The sequence below is a fragment of the Eretmochelys imbricata genome, chromosome 14 (genome assembly GCF_965152235.1).
Source record: "Eretmochelys imbricata isolate rEreImb1 chromosome 14, rEreImb1.hap1, whole genome shotgun sequence".
NCBI lineage: Eukaryota > Metazoa > Chordata > Testudines > Cheloniidae > Eretmochelys > Eretmochelys imbricata.
The window spans coordinates 50,238,953-50,251,531 of record NC_135585.1 but is presented as its reverse complement, the minus strand read 5'-3'; the positions used below and the strand labels follow the sequence as shown (position 1 = coordinate 50,251,531).

Genomic DNA, 12,579 nt, shown 5'->3' with positions numbered 1-12,579 from the left:
TACTTCACTCTGCTGAGCTGCAACGTCTAGTAACCACGTTGTTAACCTGCTGCAACGCTGGACCCGGGTAACTAGCTGCATCCGCAGCAGCATCTCTGCGCAGGACAGCTTCCCCGCCACAGCTGAATTCCCTCTCCGTGTCCCCAATGGCAGCTTCCCAGACTGCCCCAGGCCTCCTCTGTCTGTCCCCACATCCCCTCCTGCAGCCGCAATGGCAAGTGGCCTGAGAGGTCTCTGTTTATCCCACACCACGTACCCTGCAGGCCCCTAGTGCGAGCTCCCCTCACACCGGCTGCCCTCGGCCATTGGGCCCCAGACCTCACCTGGGGGACAGGAGCTTGGTCTCCCTGCAGTCCCTGGTCTCTCTGCTGGGACAGACAAACTGGGAGAAAATGGGAGCAGGCCTTGCTGGGCGTGGTTGTGTGACAGGGTCACCTGCCCCCCTAGGGCCCAGGCTGAGATCCCAGCACATTCCACAGGCCCCTGAGCCGCCAGCAGATGGACTCTCAGCCTCGGTCCGTGTGGTGGTGGGGGAGGCACTGGGTCATTGCCCTGGGGGAGCTGCTGGGGGAGGGAGGAGATTTAGCTCCTCACAGACAATTTTAACAGTTCTAAAGCTTCAACTTTTTGAATCTCAGTGTCCAGTGTCATTGAATAGTTCTCGTCTGACCAAAATATTGTCTGATCCCCCCAGAACTGATACATTTTTTCACCAAAGCCTCCAGGGGTGAAATTGGTTGGGTCCTTCCTGCTCAGCAAACAGCACGAGTCACTTTCAGGCAAGGAAACCTCCCCCCTTGCTGTTGCAGGCGGGGCAGAGTGTGAACTTAGGAAATTGAAACTTACCCTGTCCCACTGCCCAGAGGGAGCCATGGCTGCAGAGAGCCCCGTAGAAAGTCTCCGGGAGGAAGCGACATGTCCTGTCTGTCTGGAGTATTTCACAGACCCTGTCACTCTGGAGTGTGGGCACAATTTCTGCCGCACCTGCATCGCCCAGTGCTGGGAGGGACCCGACACAGCTGCCTCCTGCCCTCAGTGCAGAGAAACTGTGCAACAGAGAAACCTCAGGCCCAACAGGCCCCTGGCAAATGTCGTAGAAATCGCCAAGAGGCTGAGTTTCCAGACAGCGAAGGGAGCAGGAGGGGGCAGGGTGTGTGGGGAACACCAGGAGGCTCTGAAACTGTTCTGTGAAGAGGATCAAACCCCCATCTGTGTGGTGTGCGACAGATCCCGGGCTCACCGCGCTCACACAGTGGTTCCCGTACAGGAAGCTGCCCAGGAGTACAAGGTAGGGAGTTGCTGTCCAGTCTAATGGGTAATAACTTTGGATGTTAATTACAGCTTAATGGTGTGACCCTGTCATTCAGCTGTGTGTAGCCTTCATTGCATGAAAGCTGAATGGGGGAGTTACAAGCTGTGGCTGGTATTACTGGTTGTATCACAGTGTTAATTGTTATTTGCATCCCCTAGAGACCCCAGATGAGACCTGACCTCGACTGTGGGGGCCTTGCACAAAACCCAGTGAGGGTCAATCCCTGCCCTGAGCCATTTACAGTCTAACTGGACAAGACAGACAAAGGGTGGGAGGGGAAACTGAGGCACAGTGAGGGGAAGTGACTTGTCCAAGGTGTCTCTGCAGATCCGTGGCAAAGCTGAATATAAAAACCTAGTTTTCCAAGGCCCAGTTCAGTGCTCTAACCACTAGCTACTCTGCCCCTTTCAGCAGCACTGAGTAGCGATGAAGTGCAAAGAGTAGGAGGAAAAGACTGCTTGATACATGTCCTAGGCCCGGCAGGGAGAGGAGGTTTCCCACTGGGATTCTGAACTACTGTCCTGATCCGTGAGGGTTAAACTCAGATGCTGCCGGCCTGCACTAGAGGAGATCACTGGGCTGAACATGGTGTGGGACCCTGAGCACTTCAGTCCACACCCACAAGGGCTCCAGTGAGCTCAGGTCCATGCCACATGCCACTGGAATCAGACTTATCTTCAGCAAAACTAACCCCTGGGCAGTGCAGACCAGTGCCACTCTGACCTGTTCTTGTGTGTTTATGGGCAAGGACCAGCCAACGTGGTTCCCTTAGTCCCACCAGGCAGCCCTTTGAAATCTGCCAGAATCCAACGATTCTGGGATCTTTGCTAGGGACTTTGGGGTCGCTACCCAGAGGCCATTGCCAGGGAAAGGGGCTAGGAAAGCACTAGGGCAAACCCCAGCTGTTCCTAACACAAATCAACACATCTAATGGGGTTTGCCCTAGTCCTTAGGTCAGTGCTGTCCAACCCGTCCCATCCCCCAGGGTACAAGGCTGAAAGTCAATGGAGTTGGACTCCTTTGAGCATCCCAGCCTACATGGCTGCCCCGGGTGGCTTCTGGGATTGGTATCACTGTTTGTTAAATCTTCTCAAAAACACCTTTATAGATTTACCACCATGGGACACCAGTTTTCCACTGGTTCGACTCAATGGAGAAAGTGGATGTAATAACTTGAAACAATCTGAATACAAAACCCGCCCAATTTCCATAAATAAGGTTTCATTTCCTTGGTGTCTCTGATGTCCTACCTCGAGAAAGACCCACTCTTGTACACAATATTGTTGTAACTGTATTGGTCCCGGGCTATTAGAAAGACAAGGTAGGTGAAGTAATATCTGCTCATGGCAACTTCTGTGGTGAACGAGAAGCTTTCAAGCTTACACAGAGCTCTTCTTCAGGCCTGGGAAAGAGTGTGTTCCCCAGAGCTGAGTTGTGTGTAAGTCCTTTACCAACAGGAGCTGGGCCAGCAGAAGGTATTGCCTTATCCACCGAGTCTATCTAGGAAGACTGACTATTGTGTAGAATTTTGGGTGGGAAAACACCTCATCCACCCCCTACAACCCTGAAAATAAACCCACCAAATCATATCTGTTTGTCAGGAAAAAATACAAGCCCATTTGAAGACTCTGAGGGAAGAGAGAGAAAAGCTGCTGGGATTGAAAGTGGCTGGAGAGGAGAGAAGCCGGGAGTATCTGGTCGGTGCCTGTTGTTCTTTGCCTTCTGGGACACAGAGCTGGGAGGGATGTTTATTGGTAGATTTCTCTGTGGCCTTGTGTGTGTTTCGCCATGATCATGGGACACTCTGTGTGTGTGTGTGCGTGTGTGTGTGTGTGCGTGGGCGTGCGCATATCACAAATGTTCTCTCCCTGGAGAAGGACAACAGCGTCTTCTGCAGGATCTAAGATGCATTTTAATTAATGAGTTAATTACGACCCCTTGTGGCTTTCACAAAATTTCTCCCAAACCGCACTGACTATATCCCGGTAGACACGGAGACAGCCCTTGCAGAGAGATTGGGCCCAAATGGGAAGCTGTAAGGAAATCCTCTCCTTTGTGATCGCAGTGTAGAGTCAAGTGTCAGGATGTGAAGAATGGTGGGTTTGGAACCTCAGCCCACAGAGACTCTCATGACAACCCGACCGTTCTCCAGAGCCGGGGGGGAGGGGCTAGTGGAACTCTGGCCCACCAGCGGATCTGCCTACGAAGCTCCTGATTGGAGCAGACGTTCGGCTGCATGAATTACGCCAGCAGGAGTCACGGGAAGTTGTCCAAACAACTGAGTGAACTCCCGATCTGCTGCTGGACTGGACCCTGACTCTGGCTTGGCCCTGGCGTTGTTCCTGACTCAGGTTTGACCTGCAGTACTGCTGTCTGACTTTGGCTTGACCCTTCGCGTGGCTGCCTGACTCCGACTCCAGTCCTGATCCCGTGTGTGACTTCAGACACTGATTCTGGCTCAGCCTTTGGCATGACTTCTGAGCTCGACTGTAGCCCCAACCCTTGGTGAGATCCTGACTTTGACTCCAGCTCTGACTTCGGCTGTAGTTCCTGACTTCTGACTGCAGCTCTGAGCACTAGGCCTGATGGCTCATGGCCTGGTCTCTCCACAGATGTGTTAGAGATTGTAAAGAAACTCTCTCGTAAGACTGTATGAAAGGTCATCAGGCTCCATCCGTGTTCCTGACCAGCCCTTTCCTTATTTCTTCTAGAAACAGACAGAAACCGAGAGGCAGAAGATTGTGTCTGAATTTCAGCAACTGCGGCAGTTCCTGGAGGAACAAGAGCGACTCCTGCTGGCCCAGCTGGAAAAGCTGCACAAGGAGATAGTGAAGACACAGAATGAAAATATCACCAAACTCTCAGAGGGGATTTCCCATCTCAGTGAGCTGATCAGTGAGATGGAGGGGAAGTGTCAGAAGCCAGCAAGTGAATTCCTGCAGGTGAGACTGAGCTAGAAACATCCCAAATCCCAACACAGGGACAGGAAGTATAGGCACCGGGGTCCAGCAGTCAGAGATCTCAGTGTAACTCAATGTGTGCATTGCTGAAATGTGAATGACTCTTGTTCTTTTTAGACTCACAGACACATTGATATTAGAGATGGAAAAGCCCCATAAGCTCAATGAAACCATGGCTCTGGGGCCAGGGCAGGGCTGATTTTCCCTGTATTTGCAAAACCCCTTTCCTGGAATCCCAAGTGTGTGTCCGGTGGTACTGAGATTTTTTTTAATCTCTCTCTCCTCTCTCTCCCCTCTAGGATGTCAGAAGCACCTTGAGTAGGTACGTGGCTCTCTCTCATTCCCACACATACTTGGCAATGCTGGGGAAGAGCATGGAGATGATGTTAGCACTGCATCTCCACAGCAACATGTGTGGGGATTTTGGAGACAAATCTCTCAGATAAACTTCATCCTGAGGTTCTTACCCTGGTACAGAAGACTCTGGAATTTTCCATTCAGTGGGAAAGACTGACCTCAAGTGTTTCGTCGAGATGTCACATCCCTGGGGGAGTGGCTGCCTCAGGATTGTGGGGATGGAATATTGGCCTGTCACTACTGGGGCCCTGGATACCATTCAGCGCAAGGCAGCAGTGGTCAAGAGTCTTTCCCACCTTAGTCTTTCCCAGCCTGAGGACTGTTTGGAGAGCTGTGTGGAATGAGCTTGGGAGGGGGGAGTTGGTGTCTCAGTTTAGTTCCTAGTGGACAGATTTTGACAGCACTTTACATAGGAACCTCCTGTCCCTCAGAGCATGGAGGCCAAAGAGTGAATTGGCCATGGAGACTCAATTCCCCTTTTGTCGCCAAAGCTGATCTCACCAGACCAGAGTTGAAGAATATTAAGGAGTCCTTAGAAGGGAAGGTTGTACGGCCATGGGCCGTGTTGCACCTGCTCTGAGGCTGGGAGAACTCGAGGAATTCGAACTCCAGGCCCATTAGAGCAGCGATTCACGAGTCAGAACTTATCATGAGTGACACAATGAAATATAATCACGGGAAATTGTTTCTCTGTAGGTGTGAGAAGGGGAAGTTCCAGCAGCCAGAGGAGATCTCTCCTGAACTGGAAGAGCGAGTCAGCGATTTCTCCCAGAAAACTCTTGTGCTAATGGAGACTCTGAGGAAGTTCAAAGGTACCCAGAAGGGATCTAGGAATGAAAATTGGGAAGAGCCTCTGAGACTGTGGGAAGAGAATGGTGCTGGTCAATTGGTTCACACTTAGATGATGCTTCTATTTAATTGTTGGGTGAGAAGGCCAGACATTTGGGTCCAAGACACTCAGGTTGATTAATTCACCAGAAACATGCTTTTCTATTACAGTTACAAAGTAAGAAATGACTCATCGACTTTAAGGTCAGAAGGGACCATCATGATCCATCTACTCTGACCTCCTGCACATTGTAGGCCACAGAACCTCCCCACTCAGTCCTGCAATTTACCCGTAAACTCTGGCTGAATTACTGAAGCCCTCATATAATGATTTAAAGACTTCAAGTTACAGAGAATCCACCTTTCTTCTAGTTTAACATCGGTAAATGATATGTGCCCCATATGGCAGAGGAAGAAAAAATCAACCCCAGAGTCTCTGGCAATTTGCTTTGGTGGAAAATTCCTTCCCTATCCCAAATATGGTGGTCAGTTGGAGACTGAGCATTTCAGAAGACCCAACAGCCAGACACCTGGGAAATATTTCTCTCTAACTCAGAGCCCTCCCCGACTCGTGCGCCATCACCAGCCATTGGGATATTTGTTACTAGCCATCGCAAATAGAAAGAAGTGCTGGTCAGTTCCCTTCTCCTGGGGCATAGGTGGGTCATGGGGGATTTCTCCTGGGAAGCTCTAATTACCCCTTAAAATGTCTGGAATATTAGACACATCCAAATTGCATATTTACTAGCTCTTCTCCAATCAGCTTTGAGTGGTATGAATATTAAGTACCTTATATAGGTCACACACTACACATGCATGAACACATCATTGGCAGGGCTTTTTTTCTTCAAGTTATTTTCATGTTCTTGTTCTCTTCTCTGATTGGTCAATTACCACTGATTATGCACACGCCACTTTCCCCCTTGTCTCCACACAGGGGGTATTGGACTTTGCTAACTTCTCTGTGGCTGGATGCACAGCCCCCCTCAGCCTAGGTCCAGCCCCTCAGTGCTGCCCCCTCACTGCACAGCCCCTCTCAGCGAAGCTCCAGCCTATTAGTGCTACCTCCCACTGCAGAGCGCCCCTCAGCCTAACTCCAACTCTTCAGTGCTGCCCCCCCACTGCACAACTCCCTTCAGTCAAGCTCCAGCCCCTCATTGCTACCCCTCCCCCAGCTGCACAGACCCCCTCAGCCTAGCTTCCCAGGAGCAGCGGGGATGAGGGACAGTGGGAAGCCACTTCTGGGAGCCACCAGAGGTGAGTCCCCCCACCAAAGAATTTGTTCCACTCTGGCCCCTGCTCACAACAGACCCCCGCCCACAGCCAGAGCTTGTCCCTTTGTCCTGGTCAGGAGACAGAGGAGGTTCCCATTGACCGTGGGATCACCCCTGCCCGGAGAGGGGTGCTCTGGTCACAGTGTGGTGATGGGAAACCCTGCTCCACTGAGAGACCCCCCTCTTCTGCTTCCCACATCCTGTGACATGATGGGGGATCTCCCATGTAAGGGACACAGACAGGGGAGAGACATGGGGTAAGCGGTGTAGAGGTGGGACACACACACACAGGAACACTCATCCTCCCATCAGACATATTATTTAAACAAGAAAAATAAATGACTAGTGACAACAATGCACTGAAATATGGTTTTAGGAGAAATATTTATTTCAGTGCCACCATCCCACAAAAAAAATAATGACTGTGGCAATGAGGGACATTCAAAAGCACTCACCTGAGTTGAATTTATTACTATTTTTATTGTTCATTATTTATTAACGAGCTAGGTTATGGTTTTTTCGGTGTGGAAAATTGTGCGTTATTTTACGGGTTGAATGATGACTGAATGACATAACCCCCCGCCAATGTCCGCCACCCACTCCGGTAATTTTGTCAAGTGTCCGTCGCACAACATGATGCTGCCTGACCCTGGCCAAAGGGACCAAAGTGGCTAAAGTTACTTTTATGCCAAAGTCTTTGTATGATCTGGGTCTAGGTTATGAGGAAAGGCAGTGAGTGAATGAGACAAACCAACTGGAGTTTGAAGGGTGGGAGGGGATGAGGAGGGGAAAAGTAAATCTCTCTTACAGATTGTGTGTCCTGGGATGGTTGTGAGGCTGAAAGGACGTTGGTTCCATTGCTGGGAGATGGCTGAATGAGAGAGGAAATAGAAGGTTTCAGTTAGTTTCTATGAAATGCCTGAGTGTGTCTCTGGGCCTCTCGATCTGTTTCTCTGTCATAATGAAAACACAGTTCTATGCGTTCAGAGTGGGGACACTGTTATAAATATGAAAGTCTGAAATCTCGTCTCTTTTCTCCTTTCCCCCGCCAGACACTCTGCCGTCTGCACTGGAATCCCTAGGAGCACACAGACAGGGTGAGTTTGCAGCTGGAGATTGTCTTTACATGAGGAGAAAATTCCAGTGAAAACATCTTCCTGAGATTGTAACGAAAGTTACCAACCAAATCACCAGTGGCTGTGGTACACACAGCCCTAAAAATAACCTGTTCACAGCGAGGAGATCCAGGGGCACTGGAACATGGGGGGCCGGGGGGCCAAGCTCACCCTCTTTTGAACATGGGCATAGTTTGGGGGCAGGGGGCCATGTTGGCCCCCCACACAGCAAACCTTGGGCAGGCATGGAGCATCACAGCATTGGCTGTGCTTCATGGAGGGGCGGCTGATCAACTGCGCCCTGTGTAGTGCAGCTTCTTCCTGGTGCTTCTCCCTCTCAGTGGCCCCACCCCTGCTCCTCTTCCCCCCGGACCCTCCACCTTCCCTGGGTGGTGCACGCCAGAGAGTGGACATGGGAAGGTGGAGGGTCAGGGGTTCTCCATAGCAGCCAAGGCTCCCAGCCTGGCCAGGGGCAGGGCCTCGGTGGGAAGATGAAGAGTGGAGCAGGGCCAGGGAGAGGGGAGGGCCACAGGTGTTGCGACCTCGTACCCCCCTCCCCAACTTCTGCCAAGGTGCCGGAACACCTGGGGAGATCCCAAGCTGACATCACACAAATAATCCTGGTTTCAGAGTAACAGCCATGTTAGTCTGTATTCGCAAAAAGAAAAGGAGTACTTGTGGCACCTTAGAGACTAACCAATTTATTTGAACATGAGCTTTCGTGAGCTACAGCTCGCTGTAGCTCACGAAAGCTCATGCTCAAATAAATTGGTTAGTCTCTAAGGTGCCACAAGTACTCCTTTTCTTTTTACGAATAGTCCTGACACAAACCTGAGTGCTGAGTTCATGCCCATGCTAATGAACAGAAACACTCTCCCTGAGCAGCACCCGAACACAGCTCAATGCCCAGAGGACTGACACATCCCTCTGCTTTACCCTGGTGCAGGGGGTCTCCCCATTGCTCTTCTCCAACATCCTGCCTTTCCTCCGGGCAGGGCTGGGCTCTCCCATTGGAGCTGCTTCCTGGATTGGGGCGATCCTTTCCCTCTGATGCTGCCAGCTCCTCCCTTCTCTCTGGGTTGGGGATGGAGCTACCCCACCCAATGCCACCTCCTTCTCTCTGGTGTTAATCAGCTCTTCCCCAATGCTGCATCTTCCTCTCTGTTCCCAGCCCTGGAAGTGGAGACTGCATTAGAGGAGGGAGATTTCCTCTGGGCTTCAAAACTGGACCTGCTCCCTCCCCACTAAAACCTTTCTTGGTGTGTCTCTCCTGCTGGGAATGGAGCAGAATCAACAGGGGTAGCTGGGTGCTGACGCTTATGCAAGCAAATGGGAAATTAATGAAGTGGGTCTCTTTACAGAGACTGAGGAAGTGTAGTGACATCCCTGCTCAGTCTCAGGTGCCCAGGACAGAGGCAGCTCCCTGGGATCCAGGCCTGTCCCAGCCAGAACACGGCTGCTGGGGAGTGTGAGAAATGGCCCCGGCCTCCCCCAGGGCCGAGCTCTGCCCCTGACGCTCCGATTCTCTCTCCCGCACAGCGAATGTGATTCTGGATCCAGACACGGCTCATCCCCAACTCGTCCTGTCTGAGGATGGGAAAAGCGTGAGATGGGGAAACACGCGGCAGCGACTGCCCAACAACCCTGAGAGATTTGACACTGAGCTCTGGGTGCTGGGCTGTGAGGGATTCACCGCGGGGAGACATTGCTGGGAGGTGGAGGCGGAGGGTGGGCGATACTGGGCTGTGGGGGTGGCCAGAGAGTCTGTGGGGAGGAAGGGAGGGATCAGCTGTAGCCCTGAGGGGGGGATCTGGGCTGTGGGGTGGGACTGGTGTGAGGGTCAGTTCCGGGCTCTCACCTCCCCTGCGACCCCCCTGACCCTGAGCCGGGCCCCCAGCAGGATCCGGGTTTGTCTGGACTGTGGCCGGGGGCAGGTGACATTTATCGATGCTGGTGCCGAGGCCCCGATCTTCACTTTCCCGCCGGGCTCCGTCCCTGGGGAGAGAATCCGCCCCTGGCTCGGGGTGTGGCTGGGATCCCGGCTCCGACTGCGTCCCTGAGACCCACAGCAGAGGGGGGAACTGGAAATCGGCCTCCCTAGCCTCACAGACCCCCCGTCTCTATGACCTTGGAGGACTCCCATCGACCCAGCCCCTGTCCCCTCATCTCTATGACCCCTGGAAGCTCCTCCCCCTCCCTCCCTGCAGCCCCAGGCATGGGAGGGGGAGGGGGAGGAACCCCTGGAGCTGCAGGAGGGGCAGAGGGGCCCTGAGGGGCAGAGGCAGGGGCTGGGCAGGGGGCAGAAGTAACAGCCGGGCTGGGGACAGGCAGAGGTGGGGGCTGGGCAGGGACCCAGCATGAATCAATCAGGGTTTCGGGGGCTGGGGAGAAGCAGCAGCAGGGAGCGGTTTGTGCAGATCTGTGGGATTGGATCTCATGGGGTCTCCCAGCCACAGCTCCTGCCGCAGGGGCCCAAGTCACCTCAGGACAACTGGTCGCACTGTCATGGTCCCACACATACGTGGGGGCGGTGGAGGGGATGGGTAGGGGGTGCCGATTGATGGAAAAACCATAATATAACCTTAAAAATACCATCATTGGGTCAGTCTCACGATTTTTTTAAACTCCTGAGGTTGGCAGCACTGGGGGAGGCAGGGACAGGGCAGGTTTGATCCGAGGGAATTAGAAGAAGCAAGAAGGAAAATGTGAATGAAAATAAAACAAGAATAAAGGGAGAGTCCAGGAGAAATGGTGGAAAATAGAACTGAGAAGAGTGACAGGAAACTATCCCTGACAGGTTTCAGAGTAACAACCGTGTTAGTCTATTCGCAAAAAGTAAAGGAGTACTTGTGGCACCTTAGAGACTAACCAATTTATTTGAGCATAAGCTTTCGTGAGCTACAGCTCACTTCATCGGATGCATACTGTGGAAAGTTTAGAAGATCTTTTTATATACACACAAAGCATGAAAAAATACCTCCTCCCACCCCACTCTCCTGCTGGTAATAGCTTATCTAAAGTGATCACTCTCCTTACAGTGTGTATGATAATCAAGTTGGGCCATTTCCAGCACAAATACAGGTTTTCTCTCTTGCGTGGACCTGGGATATTCTGTCTAATACCCAAGATCCATAAACCTGGAAATCCTGGATGCCCCATCATCTCAGGCATTGGCACCCTGACAGCAGGATTGTCTGGCTATGTAGACTCCCTCCTCAGGCCCTACGCTACCAGCACTCCCAGCTACCTTCAAGACACCACTGACATCCTGAGGAAACTACAATCCATCGGTGATCTTCCTGATAACACCATCCTGACCACTATGGATGTAGAAGCCCTCTACACCAACATTCCACACAAAGATGGACTACAAGCCGTCAAGAACACTATCCCCGATAATGTCACGGCTAACCTGGTGGCTGAACTTTGTGACTTTGTCCTTACCCATAACTATTTTACATTTGGGGACAATATATACCTTCAGATCAGCGGCACTGCTATGGGTAGCCACATGGCCCCACAGTATGCCAACATTTTTATGGCTGATTTAGAACAATGCTTCCTCAGCTCTCGTCCCCTAACGCCCCTACTCTACTTGCGCTATATTGATGACATCTTCATCATCTGGACCCGTGGAAAAGAAGCCCTTGAGGAATTCCACCATGATTTCAACAATTTCCATCCCACCATCAACCTCAGCCTGGTCCAGTCCACACAAGAGATCCTCTTCCTGGACACTACAGTGCTAATAAACGATAGTCACATAAACACCACCCTATACCGGAAACCTACTGACCGCTATTCCTACCTACATGCCTCCAGCTTTCACCCTGACCACACCACACGATCCATCATCTACAGCCAAGCTCTGCGATACAACCACATTTGCTCCAACCCCTCAGACAGAGACAAACACCTACAAGATCTCTATCAAGCATTCTTACAACTACAATACCCACCTGCGGAAGTGAAGAAACAGATTGATAGAGCCAGAAGGGTTCCCAGAAGTCACCTACTACAGGACAGACCTAACAAAGAAAATAACAGAACGCCACTAGCCGTCACCTTCAGCCCCCAACTAAAACCCCTCCAACATATTATTAAGGATCTACAACCTATCCTGAAGGATGACCAAACACTCTCACAAATCTTGGGAGACAGGCCAGTCCTTGCCTACAGACAGCCCCCAACCTGAAGCAAATACTCACCAGCAATCACATACCACACAACAGAACCACTAACCCAGGAACCTATCCTTGCAACAAAGCCCGTTGCCAACTGTGCCCACATATCTATTCAGGGGACACCATCACAGGGCCTAATAACATCAGCCACACTATCAGAGGCTCGTTCACCTAAACATCCACCAATATGATATATGCCATCATGTCCCAGCAGTGCCCCTCTGCCATGTACATTGGTCAAACTGGACAGTCTCTACGTAAAAGAATAAATGGACACAAATCAGATGTCAAGAATTATAACATTCATAAACCAGTCGGAGAACACTTCAATCTCTCTGGTCACGCGATTACAGACATGAAAGTTGCTATATTACAACAAAAAAACTTGCAATCCAGACTCCAGCGAGAAACTGTTGAATTGGAATTCATTTCAAATTGGATACAATTAACCTAGGCTTGAATAGAGACTGGGAGTGGCTAAGTCATTATGCAAGGTAACCTATTTCCCCTTGTTTTTTCCTACCCCCCCCCCCCCAGACGTTCTTGTTA

The 12,579-nt window shown here is 51.4% G+C and overlaps 1 protein-coding gene across 1 annotated transcript; it reads left to right on the top strand.

Moving 5' to 3' along the window:
- The first annotated feature begins 871 nt into the window (after positions 1-871).
- Positions 872-10,694, top strand: LOC144274637 (zinc finger protein RFP-like). Its single transcript, XM_077833621.1, has 7 exons — positions 872-1,288; positions 2,914-3,009; positions 4,024-4,254; positions 4,572-4,594; positions 5,326-5,441; positions 7,784-7,828; positions 9,386-10,694. Exons 1-7 carry the CDS (start codon positions 872-874, stop codon positions 9,904-9,906), a joined length of 1,449 nt encoding a protein of 482 aa, XP_077689747.1. The 3' UTR covers positions 9,907-10,694.
- Positions 10,695-12,579: the final 1,885 nt, after the last annotated feature.